The 27,985-nt window shown below is 37.9% G+C and overlaps 2 protein-coding genes across 10 annotated transcripts in view; one reads left to right on the forward strand and one right to left on the reverse strand.

Annotated features, from left to right (window-relative positions):
* Positions 1 to 2,700: 2,700 nt before the first annotated feature.
* Positions 2,701 to 8,389, reverse strand: LOC115413037 (CASP8 and FADD-like apoptosis regulator). 2 transcript variants are annotated; one of them, XM_030125776.1, is made up of 11 exons: positions 8,351 to 8,389; positions 7,765 to 7,951; positions 7,276 to 7,634; positions 7,062 to 7,167; positions 6,778 to 6,913; positions 6,041 to 6,090; positions 5,892 to 5,961; positions 5,469 to 5,524; positions 5,286 to 5,364; positions 4,128 to 4,623; positions 2,701 to 4,000 (listed from the first exon to the last, which is right to left on the reverse strand). In XM_030125776.1, the coding sequence occupies exons 3-11, from the start codon at positions 7,563 to 7,565 to the stop codon at positions 3,871 to 3,873; spliced, it is 1,413 nt and encodes a 470-aa protein (XP_029981636.1). In that variant the 5' UTR covers positions 7,566 to 7,634; positions 7,765 to 7,951; positions 8,351 to 8,389; the 3' UTR covers positions 2,701 to 3,870. The 2 variants fall into 2 exon arrangements, with proteins under 2 accessions (XP_029981636.1, XP_029981635.1); XM_030125775.1 differs by lacking the exon at positions 8,351 to 8,389 and having other exon boundaries at positions 7,765 to 8,255.
* Positions 8,390 to 9,193: 804 nt separating this feature from the next.
* LOC115411903 (protein FAM126B) overlaps positions 9,194 to 27,985 on the forward strand; it is a 47,116-nt gene continuing 28,324 nt past the window's right edge. Inside the window, exons 1-2 of one of the 8 annotated variants that reach the window (XM_030124174.1) lie at positions 9,194 to 9,649; positions 24,079 to 24,163. The gene's annotated coding sequence lies outside the window, so the exon portion shown is untranslated. Of the gene's footprint in view, positions 9,650 to 16,970; positions 16,995 to 24,078; positions 24,164 to 27,985 lie in introns of those variants that run through there. The other 7 variants (XM_030124173.1, XM_030124176.1, XM_030124177.1 and 4 more) reach the window with 7 other exon arrangements.

The raw sequence follows: 27,985 nt of genomic DNA on the forward strand, positions 1-27,985 counted from the left end.
GCATCATAGCAACAGCAACCCTGCCGTGCGCGCTCACGACGCCTGCTGCTGTGTTTGTTTGCGTGCTTGTACGATGCGCGCAGCCGCGGACTGATGTTTCACAGAGGTTACGACTTGTCTGCCTCCTAGTGTCAACACTGCTCAGGACTCTACAACATCATCATGAGCAAACATAATAAATATTGTCTGCTTCGTAGTGTAAAACTGCTCAATACCATAGTAATAATAGCAATAATAATATTCTTGAATTTCCCCCCGGGGATCATCTATCTATCTATCTATCTATCTATCTATCTATCTATCTATCTATCTATCTATCTATCTATCTATCTATCTATCTATCTACAGGGTGGGGAAGCAAAATTTACAAAGAACATTTAGTTGTTTTTTCTCAGCAGGCACTACGTCAATTGTTTTGAAACTAAACATATACTGATGTCATAATCATACCTAACACTATTATCCATACCTTTTCAGAAACTTTTGCCCATATGAGTAATCAGGAAAGCAAACGTCAAAGAGTGTGTGATTTGCTGAATGCACTCGTCACACCAAAGGAGATTTCAAAAATAGCTGGAGTGTCCATAAAGACTGTTTGTAATGTAAAGAAGAGAATGACTGAGCAAAACTATTACGAGAAAGTCTGGAAGATACTATTAAAGAAGAATGGGAGAAGTTGCCACCCGAATATTTGAGGAACACTTGCGCAAGTTTCAAGAAAGCGTGTTAAGGCGGTTATTGAGAAAGAAGGAGGACACATAGAATAAAAACATTTTCTATTATGTAAATTTTCTTGTGGCAAATAAATTCTCATGACTTTCAATAAACTAAATGGTCATACATTGTCTTTCAATCCCTGCCTCAAAATATTGTAAATTTTGCTTCCCCACCCTGTATCTGTCTATCTTCATACTTAGATTTTATACAACTTGTTTATTGTTGGGTTTTTTTGTCCTTTCTCTTTTATATAATTGCACACTAGATTTGTCTGACCACCCTAATTTCACTGACCGTATGACTAATGACAGTCTATTCCAGGGGTGTCAAACTCATTTTCAGTCAGGGGCCATATTAAGCCAAATTTGATCTGAAGTGGGCAGGACCAGTGAAATAATAACATAATAATATATAAATAATGCCAACTCCAAACTTTTTCCTATGTTTTAGAGCAAAAAAAGTCAAATTATGTGATGAAAATGTTTACATCTACCAACTATCCTTTAAAACAATCTGAATAACATGAACAAACTGAAATTTCTTAAGAAAACTAAGTGCAATTTTAACAATATTATGTCTCAGTTTATCATTTAAACATGTAAATTACAACTTACAGATCACAGTGGATCCACAAATACACAAAACATTTAATAACAGGCAGAATATTGTTAAAATTACACTTCAGACATTTCAAAATGTTTATATTTGTTGAAGTTATTTGTGTTTTTGTGAAATGTTAGTTTTAGTGTAAATACAGTAAAATAACATGAAAATTTTTACATTTACAAAGAGAAAAAATTGGAGTTCTGAGTATTTATGGGATATTATGATAATATTTTACTGATCCGAACCACTTGAGATTAAATTGGTCTGTATGTGGAACCTGAACTAAAATGATTAATATCTTCAGTGCAATTTTAGCATTTTACAAATTCATCCCAGGGGCCAGACTGGACCCTTTGGTGGGCTGGATTTGGCCACCGGGCCACATGTTAGAGACCTATGGTCTATTCTATTCTATTTTAATACTCAGCATTATCATCATTTGTGTAGCATTTTTTCTTTCATTACAAAAACGTAAAATATAAAACAGTACATAAACATTCATTCGTTCATTTTCTGAACCAGCTTTATCCTCACTAGGGTCACAGGGGTCACTTGGAGCCTATCCCAGCTACATAGGGGCAAAGGCAAGGTACACCCTGGACAAGTCGCCAGTTCATCGCAGGTACATAAACATATAATAACATAATAAATCATAAGATAAGGAGGATTCAGGAGTTTTTCCATGTTTCTCAAATTTGGATGTCAGCAGCAGATCCCTTAAGTCCTAGAAGTAGAGAGGTGGGCTTCCATGGATCAGATTCATTTGTCCACTTCCCACGGATACTCAAATGGCCTGAAATTGGGATGGCCTTCTTTAGTCCATTTTTGGTCTGTACAAACCACTGCAAACCAAGAACACCCAACAAGACCTGCAGTTGTGGAAATGCTCTGAAACAGTATCGACCCATCATACAACCCTCTTATGTCTCTTACTACTACACCTGTAACACTTAGTCACACAGTTCCTTATATTGCTCATTTTTCTAGGGCTAAATGTTCACTTGCTGCCTAATAAACCCAACCCAGTGCCACTGTAATGATATAATCAAATTATTACCTCTTCTGCTAGTGGTCAAAAAAGTTATGGCTGATCATCGTAAGTTACAGCCAAAATGTTATTAAAATGACAAAAATTTGTGGAATATTGTGTGAGTCATCTGTCTTTAAAGCATTCAGTTATTTTCAACCCAACATAAGGAGGCAAGTCACTGAGTTTTGGAAATAATTATTCGACCATCTGGGATTTTCTGTAGAAATCCAATGTTAACAGCCCCTGAATGCAACCTCTTGATATTCTGTTCATGGACTGTTACTTTTCCTAGATTGCACTTCAACATCAGATGTTCATAATTTACATATTACTTTAGTAAATTTAAATTACACACGTTATTTCTTTATTATATTTGTAAAACAAACATTTAATGTCTTTTGTCAAAAATTTCCCTCAAATTTGGAATCAGCAAAACCACTATGACTTTACGATTCACATCTTTGATAAATGCTGACTTTTCACTACTTTTGATCTAATACACATCCCTAATCTTGTAAGTAATAGAATAACAAAGAGCCATGTCAAACTAAAGAAGCAAATAGCAAGAAAAGCACATTTAATATTTGTTTATACAAGTAAAATGAAGAGGGGGCACATGTCTGCAAGTGAGGATAGTAAATGAAATCATAAATGTTACATCCTGAATACATTTAATTGATAATGATACATTTGTCACACACTACCAGTCAAAAGTTTGGACACACCTGGTTTTTCTTTATTTTCGTGACTATTTACATTGTAGATTCTCACTGAAGGCATCAAAACTATGAATGAACACATATGGAATTATGTAGTTTTAAAAAAAGTGTGACATAACTCAAAACATGTTTTAAATTTTAGATTCTTCAAAATATTCACCTTTTGCTTTGATTACCGCTTTGCACAGTCTTGGCATTCTCTTGATGAGCTTCATAAGGTAGTTACCTGAAATGATTTCCAATAGTCTTGAAAGAGTTCCCAGTGATGCTGAGAACTTCTTGGCCATCAGCGGTTCATCCCATGTCATTTAAATGAGAAGGTGTGTCCAAACTTTTGACTGGTAGTGTATATAGTACGTTTTTAAAGGTTCAATATTAAAAAAGACATAAAAAAAAGTTCATAATATTATATTAAACAGCAGTTTAAAAAATATTAGATAGTGTTCATACTTCATTGATGATTAACATGGATTCTGTCAAAGTTAAAAGCACATTTCTCATACAGGGACCATTTTAGCTGCACTAGAATAACAATAATATTTCATGAATATAAGTTATATTTAAGTTAAATGCTCTGAATATAAGCTGCATATTTCTTACAAAAAAAAACTTGTTGAAAAAAACTTCCCTTCATGTATGTGTGTTGTGCTCAATTCCACTTCAAAAGGTGATAAAATCCACCAGTAGATGGCACTCTAAAACTATATACAGTAAATAAGGTTCTTCTATGGCAAGAATTCTGTTTTTAATGTGTACTTTACATCATTTATGGCTCTGTCGCAACTGTGATAATCAGTCTTAATATAAATACAAATTCTTCCTCAGAGTATGTTTGAGATCGATGTTGTATTTTGTTCTGGAATTACTTGCGTTGTAATTATAGATGGCTGCATTCACCTCAATGTGAGCATCAACAAGGTGTGTTTTTCTGTCATAACACAAAGAAGAAGCAGGTTTTTTTAGTTACACACATGAAAAAACATATAAAACAACAATTTATATGAAATTTGCAGGTTAAACAGTTACTAGACAACAGATGAATCACTTTTCAGTACCTTATCTGGCCTGTTTGTAAGGCTTTGGTCAGAGACTTCAGGTAGATGGAGTGATGATCCCTTTGCTCCAGCTGGCATTCATCTGTCCAGCAGTGGCTCCAGAAGACATCTGCATCTGTAGGGATATAATCACGCCTGGACAGTCCATCTGTCTCAAGGTCCTCATCCCGGTGGTAAGTCCTGGCATAAGGCTGGAACTCGGGGACACTGTACCTCTGAATGAAGAAGAGCTTGGGCTTTCCTGCCAGCATCGGACATGCTTCAGCATTGAAGAGTTGCCTGACGGCGTCTAGACGCAGACCTGTGCTGAATGTGTCTGTGGCTAAGAGATAATCTGCAGTACCACGGCTGATGATGCAGCAGACGAAGCCATCGCCTTCTTGGTTCTGCCTATTTCTAAATATTTCTCTCAGAGTTGAAAGGGTGTCATCTACGTTCAGCAACTTGTGGAGAAAAACATTGAAGTGGAGACTCCTAAATGTATGTTCCAACATCTCTGAAAGAGTGAAGAGAGCAGGAGGAAACAGTATTTTCATTTCAGCTGGATAAATAAGGATAAATATTGTGTTCAAAAAAGAGATGCCATTAACGATTAGTTGCATTGCGGATTCTTTCTCAACTACTTCAAATAGTTGTGAAATAAAGTAACGTGTTATTGTGTTACGTAATGTCTGTTGAGGGTACTGAGTTCTGGACATTGCTTGTATGCTCTCTTTGCATCTTTCTTAATTTCTTTACCTACTTACTTATGTTACCTCTATGTACTTTGTATGTTTTTTAATCTGAAAGTGTTGCTTATGTGAATCTGTTTGTTGCTGCTGTTTTAACCAGGACTAACTAGAGATGAGAGCTTGTATCTCAGTGGGACATTCCCAAATAAATAAAGGATAAATAAAATGAAATAAAGTCAGATTACATGCACAGAATATCAGAAAAGAATGATAAGTAGCTAAAATATGTATCTAGTTCTACGAAATTATCAACTCAATGAAAATAGGAAAGGACTGAGCATGGGTTTGGCCAACACAATGTCAAAAAGTATAAATGTCCACCACAGAATCACAAAGCATAACACACAGAAATTATGTATTTTCCTAAGAAATGCTGAAAAATCAGTATAATAAAATCAGTGTTCAGTATCAAGTGTTTTTACCTTACCTCCATCATTACCCACACAGTCTATTATAACACACACTCCTCTGGGATTGGTATTAAATGTGTAGCAATCTATTGGAGTCTGCAACACAAAAGGAAAGGCGGAGAAATTAAAAAATACTTCATAAACAAATGAAAAGTAACACAGAGCAAAGTTATTCACACCAATCTGGAGAAAAAACTTACCAGATGGTTCTGTTCCCGTTGTACAGGTGTATGTACAGAGGGTATGTTTGTTGCAGCTGAAGATAAAAAGTAATAACATGAATATTACCCTTAAAGAGCTAGAACTACTCTACTGGTGGCTTCCAAATTAATGTTTCCTTTACATTTAACCTTTACTAAGGGATTTATTACGACTTATTATAACAATATTCACCATCACCTTTTATCAAGCTACATGGGTTTTAATGGTAAATCAATGTTGTAGAAGATGACAGTGTTTCCATGTTCAGTACAGAGCCTCTGAAGTAAATAAGAGTAGAGCAACTTTCCAACTTCCTGTATAAAGTCACCTGTAAAATAATATTTGCCATTCACTGTGAACACACAGATCACTGGAAAAACATCGTACCACAATTTGCTAATATGTAAAGTAGCCTGCCTTACCAGTGAGTAGAGTCTGCACCTGTCTTGCTTGCTGAGGCCAATGGAAAGTTTCTCGAATGGGATTTGGGCACTAAAAAGAAGATGATCACAAGTGTTAGTTTTATAAAAAGAAATAATACATTTCGATTTTTGTGGAGTGTTTGACCTACAGCAGCTCTGCACCTCTGTTGTTGAGACAAATGCTGTTCAGATGTTACAACTGCAAAAGCAAATACAAGTAAATGCAATTAACACAATAGCTTTTAAAATAAATTTTGATGTAATTTTTTGTCCAATAACAAAAAAATGAATACTTAGATGAATAGTGTTTTACAGTGCTACAGGGTCAATGCATATTTGACATGAATGTATGCAGTCTTTTCTATTCCTTAGCTCTGCTGTGGAGGTTATGTGATCATCTCTTATTACACAAAAACCACCGTGTAACACTGGGGGCAATGGCTGGAATTGAGTTTCACTTTCTTTAACACTGTCGAGTCCCAGACTAACTTAAAATGGGAAGGTGAATTCACAGAATATGGTTGAATTAACACAATAAATAATAATGAAAGTAACTAATTACATCAGCTCATGAATTAGGACTAAGATCTTAATAACCATGTGATTAACGGTTTTGTTTGTCATTTGTTTAAAGACAGATTAATGTGGTATGGAACAGTACAGACAGTTTAATCACTAACTCTTTTCATCAGGATATTAAATATGATGTAACATTAGTTCTAAATAAGGCCGTAAATATGTCATTGTGGTATTTATAAATGTGACACCACCATCAGGCATCAGCTGATTATCATTCTGAGTCAATGATCTTGTTTCTGTTTGTGACTAATTACTAAAATCACCAAGTACAAGTTTCTTATTGTTAAAAAAAGTCCCCTGCTCTCACCAGTCATCTTGTAGGACTTCACATTTTTGGCGAGGTCAACCCTGCCAATGTTCGTCAAACATTCCTCTACAAGGTCAACCTGTTCAGATGAGACTTTGTCCAGTTTCTCAAGCTCAGTGATCACATCCAGGAAATTCTGTCATAGAAGAGAAAGGGAAATGAAATTTGTGGAATTTGAAGTCGCTGAGGCAACAGGGTCAAACACCCACGCCACCCCCTCACGCCCACACAGCATGTTTTATTCAGAAAAGGAAAACAAAACTAAGGTCCATTCATTCTGTTACCTGGGCTTTGTCCAGCTTTTCTCTGGCCACTATGTTACTTAATAAGAATTTCATACTGTCCAGGTCTTCACTGGCCATATCCTCACTTACATCAGCCATCAATACTCTACAATAAGGAAAAACCATGATTATAAATTTAAAAAATAAATAAATTCACAACTATGTCAACCAGCACAACCAGGATATCAGAAAAAAACTTAAGAGCATATCTCACCTGAATTTTGGCAAAACCTTTCTGAAGGCATGATTCTTCTCCACCTGATTCCTGCTGTATCCAAATACCTTTCTCAGGATATCATACCTCCTCATTTGTAAAAGGATTTCTACTAGAAATGAATGATCTGTCTCATAGTTCCTCACTTTAGACTTCAGTGTCTCTTTAACACATGCTATGCTGCTGTCTGTGTCCAGACTTCCACATAAGTACAGAAGCCTCCTGCGTTCACTTTGGTTCAAAGCCTCAACTATTCTACTGATGAGCTGGAGCAAATGTTTGTCAGCCATGGAATTTGATGAAAAAGTGACAAAGTTGATCAGCAACGAGGGTACACAGAAACCTTCAGATTACAAAGCCTAGACACAGGAACAGACTGTGTTAGTACTGTATTCCAGTTAAAAATGTGAAATAATATTAGAATTTGCTAATATATTGTAATCACAAGTACAATCAATGACAGTGAAAAAGATTATTTCAAAAACATACCTAACAGCGTCGAAGTCTGAGAGCAGTGAAAGAGGAATTTACCAAACAGCCTCATGACGTACTTTTCCTTCACACTCCGCAGGTGGGGGGGAAGTACCTCTGTAATGCGATTCATCTTTTCCTCTGTTCACCACAAAAACTTCAGCCATCCATGAATCAGCTGGCATCACTCTTTAAAAGGAGGTCTCTACAAAAAAAAAATCTCCTTCCGTGAAGCTAAACTTTTCGAAGGTCCACCATTTCGCAACGAAACGAAAGTGAAACCAAAGTGAAACTAGCAGAGATAACACAGACAGAAGTTAAAGACACAGCCCATACAAACACAAACAGGTCAGCTGCAAAACATGTATAATAGGATTATTACCGTATTTTATGCCTGTAGAACTGTTTTTATAACTTCGTATAAAAACAGTTATACTGTAACTAGCAGAAATGGACAAATGTCTTTAGAGAGAAGAGAAATGAAATAAATAGAATAGAATAGAATAGAATAGAATAGAATAGAATAGAATAGAACATCGTATTATCAAAAACTTTACTACTAACTTTACTAATTGAAATCTAAATTATATTTAAGGTTACTTACGATTAAGATTATCCACTTCTCATTTTGATAAACCGGAAGAGCATTTGTAATGGGTGTCTGATGTTTCATTCATCTTCTTCTTCTTCTTTTTTTTTTTTTTTTTAATTGACCTAAAAGCAAATTTCTCCCGGGGATCAATAAAGTTCGTCTTGATTATGATAAAAATAAAAAAAAATTAAAAAAATAAAAATTGCATGTTGTTATAATGTGAAAATATCTTCTTAAACGTTAACATATTTTGTACTAAATGAAATAAAATGAATAGAGTAGAGTAGAATAGAATAGAAACAAACAAACATACTTACATACATCACCTTATCAAAAACTTTACTACTAAATTTACTAAGTGCAATCTAAATTATATTTAAGGTCAAGCACTTACGTCTAAGATTATCCACTTCTTTTCATTTTGATAAACCGGAAGAGCACTTTGAATGGGTGTCCGATGATTCATTCTTTTTTTCTTTTTTTTCTTTTTTTTTTTTTTTTGTTATTGACCTGAAATTTCCCCCGGGGATCAATAAAGTTAATCTTGATTATGATTTAAAAAAAAAAAAAAAAAAAAAGATTTCACGTTAGAATGTGAAAATGTCTTCTTACACCCTGACGTTAACATATTTTGTTCTAATGTCCCTGCTATAATGTGATATTAACACGTTTTTCTTTTTCTATCCTGGCAGCAGTTCACTTCCATACATTGTATATTTCCTCGATGCACTGCTTCTCTTTTCAATACCAAGTTTGTTCTTCATTATTGATCTCAAAACTTCTTACATGATAAAAAAAAAAAAAAAAAAAGAAAAAAAGAAACAGCAGGTTAGAGATCAGCTTCAGTGAAGTGCACTCGTGTCATAATGGTGAGATTTCCGACGGTCGTGAAGGCACCAGAGCTGCTCCCGCTGCAGGTCTCCGGTGCTTTCTGCTTACCAAAGCGCACTGAGTTCCGCTCCGTCTGGCCAATAGTGTCGCGCTTTGCTTCAGCACCATTGCAGTGGAGAGACCATACGGAGGTGCTGCTCACGGAGAGAGGGATCATTTGGAGGAAAGATACTCGACCCTGGGTGACCGCTCCGGGCTAATATCACCCCTGCTCTCCCGATACAATCCCCGGGGTGACATTGCCATAAGCAGCTTCAAGTCCTGGTGAGCATTTCATTTATTTGGTCGCAGACAAAACACTCAGGATTTCTCAGGTAGTCGTAGTTATATGAGCCGCTGGTGACTTGGACCATCATCAGCAGTGTCGTGTTGATGTGGATGGATACCAGGCGGAGAGGAGGCTGCAACGCTGTGGGCTCGGTAATTAACTAGCTAACACCGTTTCTTACTACTACACCTAGGACACTTAGTCAGCCTGCCTGCCTGCCTTTTTCGGCCTGGTCACGACTGGTGAAAAATGAGAATAAGGACATCCAACAGCTGCTGACTAGAACAGGCTGTCTTACGCCATTCAAGCCGAGCTAAAGGAGCTAACCGACCGCTTGCTCCTGGCTTTCGTGGCACTGTTTAACAACCGTTAGCTAGCACTTAACTAACTGGCTAACAGACCTGCGAACAGCCATACAGGTAGCACACGTTTTAGCTAGCGTGTTGAAAGTAAGACTGCACCTTAGTTGACATTTAACCTCAGACACTTCATATTTTTGCACCATATTGCCATGTAATCCGTATTTTCTCTGTGGCGATCTACATAACGTGTTCAGGATTGCTTTACTTTGAAAATGAGAGCGGAAGTGTCAACTTTTCACCCGTTTGTAGTTGATAAAAACTTAGCATTGGAAGCAAAACTGAAGGGAAAAGGTTCAGTCTGATTCTGCAAAGCTATGTTTTGTCTTGAGGTTGGTTTAGATCAGGGATGTCATTTATCAACTGGACAGAAGATTCAGAAGCCAAAGGTAAAAAATAAACAAGTGGCTGAAAATTGTATATAGTTTATATAGTGTAACCTTTGCAGTGTATTTTGGGTACATTTGATTTGCTGTTTTATTGAAATTCATCTGATGTATTGCGTTATTTCACATAATTTCCAATTGTCACAAGTCATTATACACAAAACAGAATTTGACTGAAATAAAGCACCTCAAATTAGGAATATTTGTACTAAACCAGGGGTGTCAAACCCATTTCAGTACAGGGGTCACATACAGCCCAATATGATATCAAGTGGCCTGGACCAGTCCATAATAACCTTTAAATAATGTCAACTCCAAACATTTCTCTGTGTTTTAGAGTAAGTAAGTAAAACTACATCATGGAAATGTTTAGATCTACAAACTATCTTTTTAAGAAAGGTGAATAACATGAACAACCTGAAATTTCTTAAGAAAAAGTAAGTGCAATTCTAACAGTATTATGCCTCATCTTATCATTCATACATGTGCATTACAGCTTACAGATCACCATGGATCTACAAAGGTACAAATCCTTAAGTAACAGGCATAATATTGTTAAAATTGCACTTCTCTTAAGACATTTTCACGTTGTCTATATTTGTTCAGGTTATTCACATTTTTTGTGAACTGATAATTTGTTAATGTAAACATTTTCATGTAATTTCACTTTTCTACACTAAAACAAAGTGAAAAATTTGGAGTTCTCATTATTTCTAGGTTATGGTGATAGTGTTTTACTGGTCTGACCCACTTGATAGCAAATTAATCTGCATATGGCCCCCGAACTAAAGTGATTTTGACACTCTTGACTGTTAATATCCTCAGTTTTTTAAAGATTCATCCCATGGGCTGAATCGGTAGCATTGGCGGCTGGTTTTGGCCCAAGGTCTGTCTATTTACACCCCTGGTTTAGAGTAAAATAACTAACGTCACCTATACTGGTAGTCCAGGTAGCTAGATTGTGATGTTAGTCCATATCATAATGTATGAGACTTCAGAGTGAGTATACAGTGGCCTGGTATGAACAGAAAGCTTTTAGTCTACCTCTTGCTTTCCTCCATGCACAAGTGCACCAGTATGAGCAGGAGATCAGACACTTTCTACTTTGATACTTACGAAGTGCCTCTACTTGCACCAGTTGGCATAAGACAAAGGTCTCTCTCTTGTCCCAGTGCTGTTTTATGAACTGTGCCTGAGCAGAACAGTGGCTTACTGTACACCAGTGGTTTAATGCTCAGAGGGACTGACTTTTACACTCCTTTCAACTCTGTCAAAACCCTCTGCTAAGTTGCTTTCAGGTATATTTTTATGTTAACACTGGCATTTTTAGTAAAAACAGTGAAAGCTATATTACGACTAATTTTGGTCTGCCTCAAAAAATGACGTCATGTCCAAAGATGTAGAGCTGAAGATCCAGATAATTCCATGCCATCTGCTGCTCATTCTCAATCATCATCATCCACTCTGCTCCTCCCTTGCTCTGTCTCTGCCACAGTGTGTTTTGGGACCAGGCTATCATCGGAACTGTGGTCTATTTTTGACAGAAATTCCATTTACCCACTTAATATGTGTCACTGTCTTCAGGGGCTGAATTTGTTGTATTGCTCAGTTTAGCAAAGGGTATCTGGGCCTGGCTCTTATGTGAGAAAGACTTGAAATGCATGTGAACATATTATGTAGTTGGGGAATTCACTGAGCAAACAGTAAACCATCAGGGTCTTGTACTATGTAGAACTCCTCAGCCATCTTTGTGGTGTCAAAGCAGATGTACTGAGGTCAAGACTGAGGTCAACACTTCCTCAATCATGTATCAGAGTTGCCTGATAATTCATAACAATGTGGCGTGTTGCCCACCAATGAGCTGTAGCTGTAAACTGTATTGAGCCCCAGAGTGTGTTGCCTCCCTCCCACCTATAGCGATTCATCAGCCTTAGGGATCAAAGCTGTAATTAGCCAACCATGGATTAGCAGGGGTGACTGTTTTCCACTGTGCTTGCTCCCACAGTGCCAGAAGATCACACAGTCAGCCCCCTGCCATTGCCCTTTTTGCCATATTTTTGTTGTATTCTTCAGGTCATGCAAAGAAAAGACCACAGATGTTTCATGCGTCAACATGTTTCCAGCCTGAAGAGTTTGGACATGTACCATTTGTGAATAATTAGATTGTGGCATTTCCTTTTTTTTTTTTTTGTTTAACATCTATCAATTTACAAATCAAATCCTGATGTACTTAAAGATGTCCACCGGAGGCATTTTATTTGTGTTGCATACTAAGAGACTAGAGGATCAGCAGGATATGTGGTTGGCATGCAGAGCAAGCTGTGGTGCTGCTGACTCATTGCACTGCCAGGTATGAGGTCTGTCTGTGTATTGGCTGTCTCTATGATGTACAGTATGTCTCTCCCACCCCACCCCAACCCCCGCCCTCATGCAGAGCCATGTCTCTCTGTCAGCCAGACAAGACTCCATACTGTTCCTCTGGGGGCTCCTAAGAGGTGGAGTAGCATGATGTGTGTACGCTCTTGTTTGTAAATAAAATCACTGCTTTCAAAGCGTATTGTGGAAATGGAAGAGATGGCTCCTCATTTTGATGATGATATTACCTAACTGAGACTATCTGATACACTGCAGGATTATGACTAATATTCCACTGCATATTATTGTGCTTTATTATCTTTACACAGCCAGGCAAAAAAAGTCCCAATCTGGATTTAACTATGTAAATGGGTAAGATCCTTCCACTGGATAGTTACTGCAGTGATTAACATGTTTCAGCTGCAACAAATTCTTTAACCTTAACTGATGCAGTGAGTAGCTTCTCATTAGTTCAACAACCATCCATTTGCTAGACAGCATAAAGACTGAACTGTGTTTCAGTGGAGAAGGGTCATGTGGTCTGAGGAGTTCACATTGACCCTGTTCCAGAGCGATGGTTTCATCAGGGTGAGAAGAGAGGTGGATGAAATAATTACCTATCATGTCTAGTGCCTATTGTACAAGCCTGTGGGGGCAGTGTTATGATCTAGGGTTGATTTAATTGGTCAGGTCCAGGTTCAACAACTTTGTGTCCAAAAAACAGTGGATGTAAATTAGGGCTGTACAATATTGGAAAAAACTGATATTGCGATTTTTTTTAACCCTGCATTATATATTGCAATATGAAAAAATACTCAGGAGGATATAAAAGCTGTGTGTTGATGTAAATGGTCAAACAAATTAGCTGTGTTTCCTCTCGTTGTAGCAACAATTGCAAGGCACTGTCAACACAAAACACGTGTTTCAATATTATCCTTCTTGTAGCTGAAATTATTCCGTATAACTGACATTGCTTTTCTTTTTGGCACCAAGTCTTTGTTTATGGTAATGTTCTCGTGTTCGTTGCTCATTTTTCTATGTTGTTACCAGCGACTCACTCCAAACTGATAAAGAACGTTTGTGATTGGTGGATCACAGCGTGCAGTGTGTGTCAGGTACCCTTGAAATTAGATGAGAACACATTGAGTTCATTTGCCTCCTACATTGCAGGACCTGCAATGTGACTATTGCGTACACATACATCGCGATGACGATGCCCAAACGATATATTGTACAGCTCTAAAGTAAATGTTGTGACATTGGATAAATTAAGCAAAAATGAAGCATTGGCAAATTTGTGAGGTAATAGTGAACAAGAAAATATTAGAGTTGGTCAGGCTGTGTACTTTGCGTATAATTTATGAAGGAAATCATACAAATGAACAACTAAGAAGCTCTAACTTTTTGCACGGAAAAAGACAGTTTTCTTCATTCAGCTTTTAGACGATAACAGAGGACATCACTTGCATCCATTTATGATTAGCTTTGTAATTAGAGTACTTAGTGTTTGTACAAAATTGGTTAGAAGTTTAAAAAACAAAACAAAAAGAAAGCTAACTTTTTTTAACTGCATTCTGAAATCATGTGTAACGCTTTTGGAACAATTTTCATAGGTAGTGTTCATTCACAGTTTGGGTCCCCACGCCCCTGTAATCCAACTGCGTTTATTTATTGTTGTTAAAATAATTGTGAGTTGAAGGCGTACATTAGTGTTTACATGGCTTAGCCTACTGACTGTTGTGTTGATTATGGATATGTTATTTCAAAAGTGGCCTAAACTGCTGCCATCACCACTGTGTTGGTTTTTATGATTAGATTAGTTGTTGGGGAATTTTCCCATTCCAATGATGGAGTGAAGGGCTTTGTCATTTTCTAAACTCTGAAAATGTTGCAGAACTAGATGACCAACGCTGCTGCTCAAAAGACGAGCTCTCAGTGGTTGAGGTGGCAGAGCATCAGGCACATCCATGATCAGATTCTTCCCTGGTTTTCTGCAAGGCTTCTCCCACCTTCAGTCAACTCTCTGTTCTCCTGTTCAGTTTGCTGGACATGACTCAGTGCCTGTTTTAAGTTGAACATTAGCCAAGAAACAACTGATTCCAACAGACTTTGAATTATTGCCAGTTATTTATTGTTGTGAAATGATGGAAAAGAAGTGAAGGCTTTCGCTGACATTAGCCGGAGAGTGAAGGACCTGTTCACAAACCCGTTCCTTTACATTTACAGTTCAATGCAAGAGAAGTAGTTAATTCTCAAGTAAAGCCTGAGCTCTACAGTCTAACTTCTATTATGATTTTCTCCAGGTGTTTGTTTTTTAGGTCTTAAAAGTATTTTACACTTGGAGTGACTCAGGGTTTAATTGGAAATTTCAAGTCTGGCCAGGATTCCATGGTTAATGCTTATCAACTTGGCCACAGCTTCTTGACAGAAATCCATCTTCGTCCAACTAGTGTAATTTCTTTGTGCCTGCTGCAGTGCAATAGCTGGAGCCAAAATGTAGCCCACTTAATTGTTGTTTCCATGCTGTTGGAATTTGATTTAATATCTATTTTTGACTCACAGGGGTAGGAGGAAGTTTGAAGACCAAGCACTTTTGGTGAGATTTTGTTGTTATTCAGCGATTTTTCAGGAGTCCCTGCTTCTTAGGTGGTAATGCAGTTATGCGCCTCCTTATGTCTCCTATTTTCCCCTTGTTGATCCTCTGGCCGTGCAGACACTGGGGTCAGGCCTGTGGGCTGCACGGCGGTCTCGGCATGTCATGAAAGCTCAAGGTTCCCCATTGTTAGAAGACTGCTGAGCAGCTTATATGGCAGTGCGGGATTTTTCTTTCTTTCTCTCGAGTAAAGTTAAATGCTTGGCTGACCCCACATACACACACACACACATACTTGGCATGCGCACACTGTGTACAGCAGTGCTAAATACTATGGAATTAGTGGTCATGTGCCTGTAGTTTAAACTGCCACTGAGCTTTTAACAGTAAAAGCTTTCATTAAACAAACTCATTGAACTCATTGTTTCAGTGTTACATTGAGCCATGAGGTTACACTGAGCTACCGTGTACCTGTCAATAGAGTACCTCTGCGGGAATAACCTACCGGTGTTGACCCTTTTTAAAGATGTAGCTAGGGGTGGGGTTAAATGAAGCACTGAAAATTAATTGATTTGAAGTACTTTAATTGTATACTTGTTTGTGTTTAAAGGTTAATATAGCTCTCCATTTGCACAAATAGTAAATGATGGCAGCTCAGACGATCAAACAAATTTTATGACCGATATTACATTGTATTAGATTGTACAGGTACATCCAATACCCAGATAACCATTGTTTGAATTAGGAATAAGTAGTTTTATTTGATTTATTTATGTAAGTTGATTTTTTTTTTAAATTGAAGAGTGAGAACTACACCCTCTGAGTTGAAAGCATGAGCATTTTTAAGATAAGTTGAGCATCTCTGCCAAAATACCGTCTTAATATTAATGCCAGTTCTTGATGATTCAGTGTTCTTTATGCTAAACTGTTTGCTTTTAGATTGGTTTTGGAGCATGAGATTATGGTGTAGAAATTTAAGTAGAATGGTCCTACTTTAGTTTACAATATAGTTAAATCAAACACTTGTTATAGCAGCGTCACTTGAGAAGGGGAGAAATGCCAAGATCGTTGAAAAATATAGATGCTGATTTGAAATTATGCTGTGACAGTTTTTGTTGTAGATATAGTTCTGAACTGGGTTTGTAAATGTCATGTCTCAGCTCTGTATTTTAATTATCAAAACAAAAGTTGAAAAACAATTGTGCAGGGAAAAAACACTGTTTTATAAATGAACAGGGACTTTTAAGATTTTTTTTGTTTTCAAAAATCAGAGGACTAGTTTCAGTTTTAGTTCCATTTAGTTTCGAAATGAAACCACAGTAGAATAGTCCTTTCTTCTTTTCACCTAACGACACCACATTTAGATGGGTTTTTTTTGTTTTTGTTTTCTAACCATTTCTACGTTTCAGTATAGGTATTGATGTTGCAGGATGGGGGTCATGTGTTCATATGGTGTGTTGGGTTTGATCTAAATTGAACAAAGAATATGTATATTGACACACTATTTGGATATCGTCATTCCAGTATTTTTCAAAAACACACAGGTTGCTGGTTTTCACATTACAGACACAAGCGAAAACAGGAATATGCCCAATGATGAGGTCACTGTGATGCACTGAATTAATTATTCATATTTTTGTGTTACATTAAAAACACAGAATAACATTGTTTGAGCAATAGTGAAGGTGTTTGAACTGTGTCTAATTGTAACCATGAATGAGACCTTTCAGCATAGTTTTTCCCTTTACATTGGCTTTAGGTGCAGTGAATAAACTCTTACCTACTATGCCTGAGTGTAATAATGGTAAGGAAAACCTTGTTACACTTGCAGCTCATTATGACACTGCATGGAATTGTACAGAAAAACACAAACTGATTTTTTTATTGAAATATAAACGTTTGTAATCGGATTAACCTGATCTCAGTGCTTATAGTTATTATGTGTGCACATGGATGTGACTGTGGGACACTCTTAAGGGCTGAAGTGCAGTCTCAGAGAGCATGTTCTGTATGTGGATGTGTGTGCACGCAACATTTGCATTAAAGGCAGTGGCCTTCATTTGTGTGGGGCAGAGAGGAACGAGGCAGGAGACTGTTGGCATTCACCTGTGCTGTGTGTTTATGGCTATCAGATTGGTGGAACCCTGTGTTTTTGTATGTGTGTGTTTGTGTGTGTACTTAGTTGCAATACCGGCCCATCCCAACACGTCTGGCCCTGCAGCTGCAGCAGTGCTAATTTTAGCCCAGGATGTGCGTATGCCTCAGTTCCCCTAGCCTGGCCTATAAGAGATGAGGAGAGGATGAGGGAGAGAGCGAGCGAGCAGCCAATTTTTCACTCTTCCTCTTCTCCTTCGTGTGCACCTTCCTCCCTTTCTCTCTTCCTCTGTTGAGCCATCCTTTTCAGCCCTTCATTTATCGAGAATAGAAACCTGTGTTGTGTATTTTGTGTGCCTGGGAGTATTTAGGTGTGTCCATGTGGCCTAGAGGCAGCACTATTGATTTCCACAAGAACATATTGACTCTGGCCACTGTCGGCTGCCGGTTGATGACCTTTACTCAACAATGTCCTTTCTGTTCGCTCGCTTCCTGCTCAGGTGTGTGTGTCTGCACCTGCCTGTTCCCGTCTCTGCAACTGTACATCGTCATCTTCATTGTGTAAAAACCAGGTTACAGGGGTATAATTTTCCATCGGTGTATTTGCTATTAATAAACCCAAGCCTATTCTTGTGCAGACAGCCTGCTCCAGTGGTGAGTGGCTGGTTCTTGTTACAACTGTGAGAGGTGCGAGGATGGAGATTACAGCTGACTGGTTCACTGTGGTCAGGTATTAGAGTTAATCCCTCTATCAAGGGAAAGTGTCGAGATAATATGTGTGTGTAATTGTTTGTATATTCTATGAAGAGTGCCTTCAAAACAGATGAGTAAAAGCCAGATTTAGCTAGTTGTGGATTTTTTTTGTTTTAATGCTCCTTTATCTTTACACTTACACAGTTGAATTATGTTGCATATTTATGTGCAAATTAACCGGGTGAAATAGAAGTCACAGCAGTCACGAAGCTTCCCCAGGTGCCTGTAAACCTTATTTGTGAGTTTCTCTAGATTTATCTGAATTCCGTCATCTAATGTTAGCTCCTGTTAGAGCAGTTTAACAGCCCCAGTTTAGGTGATGTTGAAAAATGAGTCTTCACTGGCTGCACCTGTCAACCATTCTCTATGCATCATAAAGTATTGCAACCTCGATTTTCTATATTGCAACACATTGGTACTTTATCATCAGTTTATACATGCAGTCAGGTAAATATGAACTACTTTTTTATTCGGGATTTGCTTACAAAAATCAGACCACAACAGTGTATAATATAAGGGGCCACATCTTTTTGATACATTGGGCTGCACAATTCAGTTAGCATGTGATTTTGATTACTGTGCACAATATTGCTATGTGCATTTGTGATTTGAGTCTCCTTGCTTGGGTATTAAGGAACACTTGGAAATTACTGGGCACTTTGTAATTTCCTTTTGTTTCCAACTCAGAATTGTTATACATCGTACATTTTCCTGCTCAGTGTCACTGAATCCACAATATCCCTATACACACAGACCTTCTGAACTGCAGTCTTTTGCGATTATGTAATAGCACAGGCTGACATTGCACTTGTGAGCTGATTAATTGTTCAGCCCTACCAGTATCTGTGTGACCCACCTTAGCAGCAAAACATAAATCCTTCTGCAATGCACTGCAAGCAAATGTGGGGATAGTCACCGGCCTGACACATCACAATGCACTTCTGAATTGAGTAATTTCCTCCAGTTACATCTAATTTGACCTCTGACATATGAAAACATCATGACATTATTGTAACAGCAGGACGATGCATACATCCTGCTGAAGTGTCTTTGAGCCGGACACTGAATCCCTCATTGTCTTTATCTGACCCTGCGATCTGATCCTCCTGTTGAGGATTGTGGAAAGCAAAAGAAATGTTACCAAGAGAGATCAATTGTCTCATTCTAATTGTTGAATCTTCAAGTTTGTTGTGGTTACAGAGAAAAAAAAAAAGCAGCATCAGAGAAGTAGTGTGAACAGAACAGGCATGAAGCTTGCTCAGGCTCAATAATTCATGGCTGACTGAGCTAAGCTGACCTTGAAAAATCCCCAGTGTTGGACTGTTGAAACCTGGCACTGCTCATTTAGGGCAGAGTGGAGAAGTTGAGACAGAGACAAACACTCATACAGTACATGTGCATGCTATGGTAAGTTATAGTCAGCTGCCAATAATGGTGTTTTACTGACAGTGAAGTATTCAGTGGAAGATGGTTGCTTTTGCGGCAATATTTCTCGTAATTTAGACAGGGCTCCTTATGTTCTTCCACAAGGCATGGATGCTGGCAGGATATTTGCAAGAAGGCATCACAAACAAACATGGAAGAGAGTAAATGCTACAAGGAAACGAGGAATTGTGAATGGGTCAGACAAGGCAAAGTGAGGAGTTTGTACCCTTAAAAGAAGGACCTACTTCTGTTACATGAATGTGGTTTGGGTTTGAAGAGTCTGACACAGGATCAGAAGACCAGACTTTAAGTTTCTGGTGCAGATCTGGTGCAGATCTAACAGCATTAACCTCTTTGAGCAGCTGCACGAGAATGATGTCAAATGGTGCGAAGAGTTTATAGATGAAAGTGACAAATTTGCAGTCATGTTTTTAAAACTATTTTCTCTGAATAAAAACCCACGTTGCCTGATGAACTTTTATTCTGATAGCCATGTTAGATCAGAACACGGGCTGTGAGTGCCTCGCGTGAGCTGAAGCAGCAACACGTTGCTCATGTGAATTCACACAAGCAACATCCAACAGTGCAATGAGGTAGCTGTCACGCACAGGTGAGGTCTAGCTTTTTCCCGGTGTAGGGTTTGCATATTCTCTGACCCATTTTAAATTCTTTTGTTTGCAGCTGTAGTTGGGGGGGAGGAATATGTAGCTTAACATCAATATTTCATATTTAATTTCATGTTTAATTAAAAATGTGCAGAAAGGCTTTTGATTAATTTTATGATTTTATTTAAAAAATGTTTTACAGAGGAGAAAATTAATCAAATGAGGATGTCTATATTTGTTATGACCGTTTTATATTGATTTTTAATTTTTTTTTTATTTTCACCAACAAAATCAATTTGTAGAAAACATGCTGGAGGAGAAGGAAAAGTAGGTTTCGTCTGATTGTATCCTCTACTCAGCAAGAATTCATTCTGATGCCATATTATTAAAAAAACAGCTAAAGTAGTATTTTGTCAACAAAATGAATAACCATATTGTCTGCTGGACATCATAAAAAGGGACAAACCAGCTATTTAAATGTCCCAGCTGTGTCTCTACTTCCCTGTTTCAGGTGCAGTCATAGTAAATAGAGTTTCTCTATAATTTACTGGGCTGAAACATTGTGTTTGCTTACACTGGTTTAATGAGTCACAGATACTCATATGATTCATCTCTCTGTAATGACTGATGAGTATTGTTCGGTGCTTGAGGTGCTGCCACTCTACACTCACTCGAAGACTCCAGCTCTTCCATGGTTAAATTCAGGTATATTCGCTCAATCTGCATTGATTTGGCTATTCATGGTCACTTACGTATTCTTGAATTAGATGCATTTTAGCACACAATTATATTCTAGTCAAACCCAAACAACCTCATGAAGTTTGTTTCCCTTCACATTAAGGTGACGAGTCAGGCAATTTAGAGAGCAGCTCTGTGGGAGTAGCTTAGACCTGCGCTGTCTGTCATAGAACTGGCTTTATTAGAATGCGTGGTGTGTTTGTTTAGGCAGTGGCACAGCACGGCGATCAGCGTGCTGCAGCTGTTGTTAGTCTTGTGCGTCCTGGCAGCTGGCAGAGGAGAGGTCTGGCTAAAACGGTACCCTCATGGGTGGCAGTAGAGGCACGGCTCACACACATACACAGCAGCGGGCATGCTAATCTTTAACTGTTGCATTTGATTTCAGCACTGACTGAAATGAGTGTATGGGAGGAATTTTCATTTACCGGCTTATTCATTCATGAGGCTGCCATGGTCCAGGCTCTTTTATTAAACCAACCCCAGTCAGACTGTGGGATGGTGAGTTCCCCTCCCTCTTAAAACAACATACCACATTGCACTCACAGTATCTGCCTGACTGGCCTGCTCACTGGTCCTTTTCTCAGTTATGTATTAGTCTGTACCAGTGTGAAAGCCTCCAATTTGACTCCATCTTCACACTTTAGGATCACTGGTGCAATGAACATTAATATATATAAGCCAATATCATAAAATTCTGAAGCGGGACAGTGTGCAAAATGAGTACTGTTACTCTTGATACTTTAGCTATAGTTTGATGCTTTTACTTTGTGATTAAAAGAATCACAATGCAATGACACGAGACGTTTTTTCTTTCTGTATTATCTTTCAAAATGTTTGCAAAGACCTATTTTACATGAGAAAACAACCCCAGATCCTCCTTATTTTAGTTTTATATCTAGTCACCTTTGTCATTACAGTGGACAGGTCTCTTGAGCAAATCCATGTTGTTATTTGTGCATAAGCTTGGCTGTTAAATAGAAGCATAGCCTAATGCAAATGGGACGTAGTAAAAAGGCAAATTCCAATATAGCTTGAACCTCCCAATTTTAATCACTTTTACAGCTGTTGAAAACTCTTATTGTGCCTGTTCAGGACATTTGAATCAAGAAAACAACACTGTATTTACAATATTTGTTGTAAAATAAATAATATAATATTTTTACTGTGCTTTATGGTGTTTATGCATGAATCCAGTCAAGTCTAAATATTTTGGAGCATATCCTCCAACTGATCAGTCAATGAAGGCAAAATGCTCAAAATAAATCTTAAAACAAACTGGAGAAGAAAACATACATTCCCTCCCTTGAAATTGAAAGGACTAAACATAAATATACAGTACATAGATGATTAGACACCACTGAATGCTACTGAAATCACCAGGAATCTGAAAACACCTTGGACTGGCCAAGTCCTCCCAGGAGGTAGAATTTTTATTTCCTCTCAGATAACTTGAATTACAATATGCTGAAAGGTAGGTCATGAAATTTTGCCCAGTTAGGCCAAAAAAAATCAAGCAGTGCAGATTTAAGCAGAAAAAAATGCCATTTTTTGGGCAACTTTAACATTTATCTCAGTTTATTAAGCTTTCCTTTGCATGCTCTGTATTAGAATTGAATACACAATTCTTTCAGTTGTTGGCTTTGTTGCAGCCTTTTGCAATGGTTCAGAGTGTTTAGCAATGACATTGTGATTTGGGATTTGAAGTGCAGTAAACAGGATGGGTTGGCACTCTTCTGTTCCCTTGTGACCCCCGCCTCAGGACAATGAGCAGGTCCTGCATAAAGGAAGAGTGGCCCTAGAAGGAAAGTGAGCTTATTGTCATTCGCCAAGGCTCATTAGGTGTATGACATATTTAGTCAACACTGACGGCTAGCTCGGGAGCCGTGTTGTTACTATACTTGCAAATACAGCTTATGCGAGTGGCGGGGATTATGCTTTAATCCGTAAGTACAGTTTAATTTTATAATGCAATATCCTAACCTGGGAGGAAGACATTTATCATATCTGTTATTCTAGCTATAATTACATAGCTCATTTGATTTATTCCTACTGTACATGTAATGATAATTTTAAGGGTTTGAACTGTTGGTTGGTGAAAAAAGCATTTTGTAGACTTCCCTTTGGGCCATAGACACTATGAACAGGATTTATTTCAGCCTTTTTCTTGCCTTTTGTAAAATAAACAAATAATCATTCATGAAAATAACCATTTGGTGCTTGCTGCGCTGTCGACTGCAAGTTTGTTCTTATCGGAAAGAGAGCGGATCACCTAATATATAAAATATTTACTGTTTGTGTGTGTGATGCTGTCTGTGTTGTATTATTCACCCCTGGCCTCAGCTATTGTTGTGTTGAACTGCTCACAGCCACCATTCCCCTCAGGTTTGATGGGGTCCAGAATGAGGAAGTTTTTCATCCGAAGGAGAATAATCGCCTTCTTTATAGCTTTCAATAGATAAAGGGGGCGTATACATCATTCTCGACAGATGAGACTCTTGCATGGTAATTTCCTTGACTCTCTGTGATGAATTGCTAATGTAAGGGTCCTTCAGATAAACACAGGGCTGTGTCCAAAATGCTTAACGTCAAACGGAGCTCTTGGTGATGTGGCTCTGTACGCTTCTTAGGGACACACAGTGGTGCAGACCACACTTTCCTCTGCATCTTCTTTTGTGTCATTCTGCCAAATACAGTAAATGCAAGGGGTGTGGATCCTTAAGATGCATTTTTAGCTGGCAAGGACAACAAGTTGGCCAGCTGACTGTTGCTACGCAACAATAGGAAACTTGACGAGTTATTTATTTTTTCGTGCCATGCCTGAAAATAGCTTTCAAAATGTGTTAATAGCTCCTCTTTGCAACAAGGATGCATGTAATTGCCACTCAGTGAGGATTTTCTGCATCATCCCAGTGCTTTTTTTAGGTTTTTGCTGTACTGTAGTTACCATCTGTTGGTTTCTAAGTCATATTGGTGTCAGCTCTACGTCTCTCCCTCTTGTCTTGACCAGATGCCACCACGTCTCTACTTCTTGAATCTATCTTTTCAAGTTAAAAGCCCTCTGCGGAGTTGTGTAAATATAACTTCATGTATAAAACAGCTACTGGTTTGTACATGGTCTTCCAGTTTATAAAGACTTATACGCTTATAAAGACTGCTCTGAAACCTGTCCTTGCAATGCTATTAGTTGTCTTTTTTTTTTTTTTTTTTTTTTTTTTTTAATATTTGCTATTTTGCTTCGGCCAATAACAAAATGCTTGTCTTTCCTTCTTCCAGGTGACCCTCAGTGACTGACAGATGTGTCACACTGTGGAGAACCATTTGCCTCTCCCAGTGGAGATCTGAGTTCTGGGAAACTGAGGTATGTTAATCTTTTATTTGTATTTTATTGTTACTTAAGATCACATGGACTGAATTCCTTTTATTTGCTCTGGGATTGAAAACCTGTAGTTTTATCTCGTTGCACATTCACATTTTTTTCAAGGGTAATCACCTCCAACCATCCTGGTTTCTTTTACCAGGATAGATGGCAGTTTTTGTAAATAAACCAAACACCACATGCTCAAAACAGGAGGTGCTCTCATTTGAAATTAAGATGATGCTTCTGTTGTCTCAGAGATGACAACAAACACATTTTAACAATTTCTTCTCTCAGTTCTTACGCTCATAGGCTTTGTTTGTAGTGATGCATTGTCCCATCCTATATTGCCCCTGATACAGCATTTGTTTTCTGTGCATTTGAGACCTATATCGTCAAAAATAGTTGGAAAACATTGATATTTCTTATGGGTGAATATTTGCCATTGCCTGAAAGTCACTTGACTACAGTTCCCATGGTAACTGATAAGCCCGCCCTGCCGATGGAGAATTTTACTTCTGTCTTTGACAGTTTGACAAGCCAGAGGAAATGAATGAGTCAGCCTTTCATGAAGAGCTGAACAAGCGTACTAAATGGAGCCTTTCAATTCACACACTCTGATTTAAGGAGTGTGCGCACACAAAGAGACTTTACTCGTTCAGATCTTCATCTGCTCTGTGCAGTGAAAATGAGCTCCATCTCCCCCAACCTCACAGCAAATTGGATATTTTGCACCTCTAAGCCTGTTTTGTATCTTAAGAGTTTATCCGTACAATCAAGTCAAGCTTCATTTTATTTTGGATTTGTTTAAAAGTGTTCCTTTACATCTAAATACTGTTGTGCTTCTAAAATGTTGCAGGATGCTGTAGGTACATCATGTCCACGTTAGATCAAGTTGGTCCTTATATTAGCATTTATATTAAATCTCCACTTGATTTTAGAATAAGACCATAGAAAAGAATGTAACTTTGATTATAAAAAAGGGTGTGGCGTTATGGCCTGATCTTCTATCATGGATGTCGTGGTGGCAGTACATATCATATGAGAGTCATATGAATGTGTTCTCTATATTCATCTGTGAAATGTCTTAAAATCACAATTTATCGTTATATTATTATGTTCTTCTCGTATAGAACCACAAACAAAACAACTGCCTCACACAAGACAACACTAAAACCTCTCACTAAAGGAAACATTTAAAATTCCAAATGAGAAGACCAGTGCTGTCGAAATACCATAATGTACTGTTGTCATAATCCTGTATATCCTGCTGCAATACAAATGAGGCCAATATTTTCAAGTTTTACTGGTTTTAACAACATAATTAGTCCTGTTTCCCCAAATTATGTAACCTTGCAAGAGAACTCTACATTTAAGATCATAAAATGAGCAGTGCATTGTGCACTTTCCTTCTGCTGTCCAGAACTGTGCTATGCGGCTGTAAGCTACCAGAAGAGCATTCATCACACCTCTTTTATCCTCTATACAATGGTTTTCCATCAGATTCCAAATTCCTTCTTTCTTTTCAAGGCTCTGGTGCTCATTTACAGAGTCAGTCAAAACTTTTGGACTTTTGAACATCATCTTTAATTAACAGCAGGAAACTTGGGTCCTCTGACCAAAGCATACTACACTGTTATCTGAAAACTAAAGGTAATCATGCCCTTGAAATCCTGGTTCCTTCACTATGAAACATCCTTCCTTTTGATCTATGTTCTGCAGCCCCAGTGGGCACCTTTAAAAGTACGTTATCTAAAACATACCTTTGATTCCCTTCCTGCTATGTAGCATTTCTGTTTGATTGTTTATTTCTTCTCACAGTTGCAAAAAATTGATGTAACAAAAAGTGATTTTACTCGTTCTGACTCATTATATACACAAATCTTAACCCAACTCTATTTTGAAAGCACTTTCTTAGAGCTTACATTAGTCTTCCAAAATGGCAATATTAAGTTGTGGATCTTAAAATAACTCTAAACCGAAAATTAAATCACCTTCACGGTATTGCATATATTAACCTTTAATCCAGTTTTACAATGTCCTGTATTGTAAGGTTAGGTGATGAAGTTTATAATTCTCATCTTGTATTATAAAAACACAAAAAAATGAAGAGAGAGAGAGAGAGAGAGAGAGAGAGAGAGTGTTTTAGAAGAGTCTGTTTATTTCTTGGCCTGTAATTTCAGGGAATTACCCCAGGGTTTCATAAACATTCACAGTTAACTCTGGGACTTTCTATATTCACAGCTTTACAGTTTTTGAGACTAACTAAAAGGAGCAGAACATGATCATCTTATAGGTTTGTTGTACTTTTGTGCATCTTAACTCTCTTTCCATATAATCTCCTCGGTTTGGGTTTGTTCTGCTGTATTAACATGTCAGAAAGTTAACCAAGGACACTGACCCAGATACAGCTGCTATGAATTTATTTACAACACCCAACTGTCACATGTCCTTCACTCTGGGAGCACACTGTCAAAAGGAACTGACAGGAAGCAGAACGAGGTTGGATGTGACCAGATTGTCCTCATGACATGTGCCAATTTTTTTTTTTTTTTACCGCTCATAGTTATAGAGAAAAAACTGTGCATTTAGGTATTTCTCAGATGGGTTCAGTCAGTTGATGACAGTTGAACATCTGTAGTATTAAATCAACAGAAAAACACTTCCAAACTGGTGTTAAAGAGGTCATATTTTGCTAAACCTGTTTTTATTAGTCTTCGGTACATTTATTTGTGTATTTGGGGACTCAAATAATTCAAAAAGTTTGAATTTGAACCCTCCAGGTGCTGCAAAGCTAACTTTGTATTCATTTTGGCAAAAATCGAGTGGATTTCTACAACCGGTTTTAATTCCTGCTTAATTTGTTATGTCTATAACTAATTACATCATGACATTTGCACATATAAGGTCAAGACTTCCATGAACATTTCTCAGCGTACGCCATAATTGTTTGTCAGCAGCAACGATTGAAAAAATGTCCAAACTTCGAGCCAATTACCTAAAATGTTCAGTTGTTGGTTGAATGGGACAGTGCAACACAGCCAACAACCTTGAGGGGGTGGGGCATGAAGTGGTTCATTTGCATTTAAAGGGCCAGCGCTCAAAATGACCTTTCCGGTGTCATTAATTAGAAATAGGGTTGAAGATGGACCTGTGGAGTTGAATTAATGAAGAATTCAGACCCAAACATAGCATTTTCAGTTTATGTAGACCACAGGGAAATGTTTTAAAATGCATGACTTCATTTTTTTTTAAAAAAAAAGCAAAATATCACTCCTTTAAAGTATGTATATAGCATAATTTTGTTAGGTGCAAAAGTGTTGCTCAGAGGCTATTGCTTAAAATGTTAAGTATGATCTTCCAGCTTTGAGAAGGAAATATATTGAGTTAGTCCTAATCCCTAATCCCATCAACTCAAACCCTTACAAGCAGCACAGTTTATCTCAAGGCAAAACCCCAGAGACGTCATGGCTGAGCACACTGAAATATACTGAACTTCTGCTTACTTCACAACAGCACAAACTTTTTCCTGTAAGTACTGAGGTTTGCTTTGTTAGTCATTTTCATTGTGTTTCCAGAAAGGCCACAGTAAAGGACAGCGCCATGACTCACCAAACTCACGGCGCTTTTGAAGTTAGGATGCGTGCTCACCTCCCTATTTACTCGAACCGCATGATAACAGATTTTACCCAGCACTGTGGGCTGTGTCTGTGCTTTTCTAAATAGTCTAATCAGCGTAGGTAAGGGTGAAGTATCAAACAGTGCGTTTATGGCAAGAAACAGGCTGCATCTGCCATTACATAAGCATTGTTTATCGCTGTCATC

The sequence above is a fragment of the Sphaeramia orbicularis genome, chromosome 21, assembly GCF_902148855.1.
Source record: "Sphaeramia orbicularis chromosome 21, fSphaOr1.1, whole genome shotgun sequence".
Taxonomy (NCBI): Eukaryota; Metazoa; Chordata; class Actinopteri; order Kurtiformes; family Apogonidae; genus Sphaeramia; species Sphaeramia orbicularis.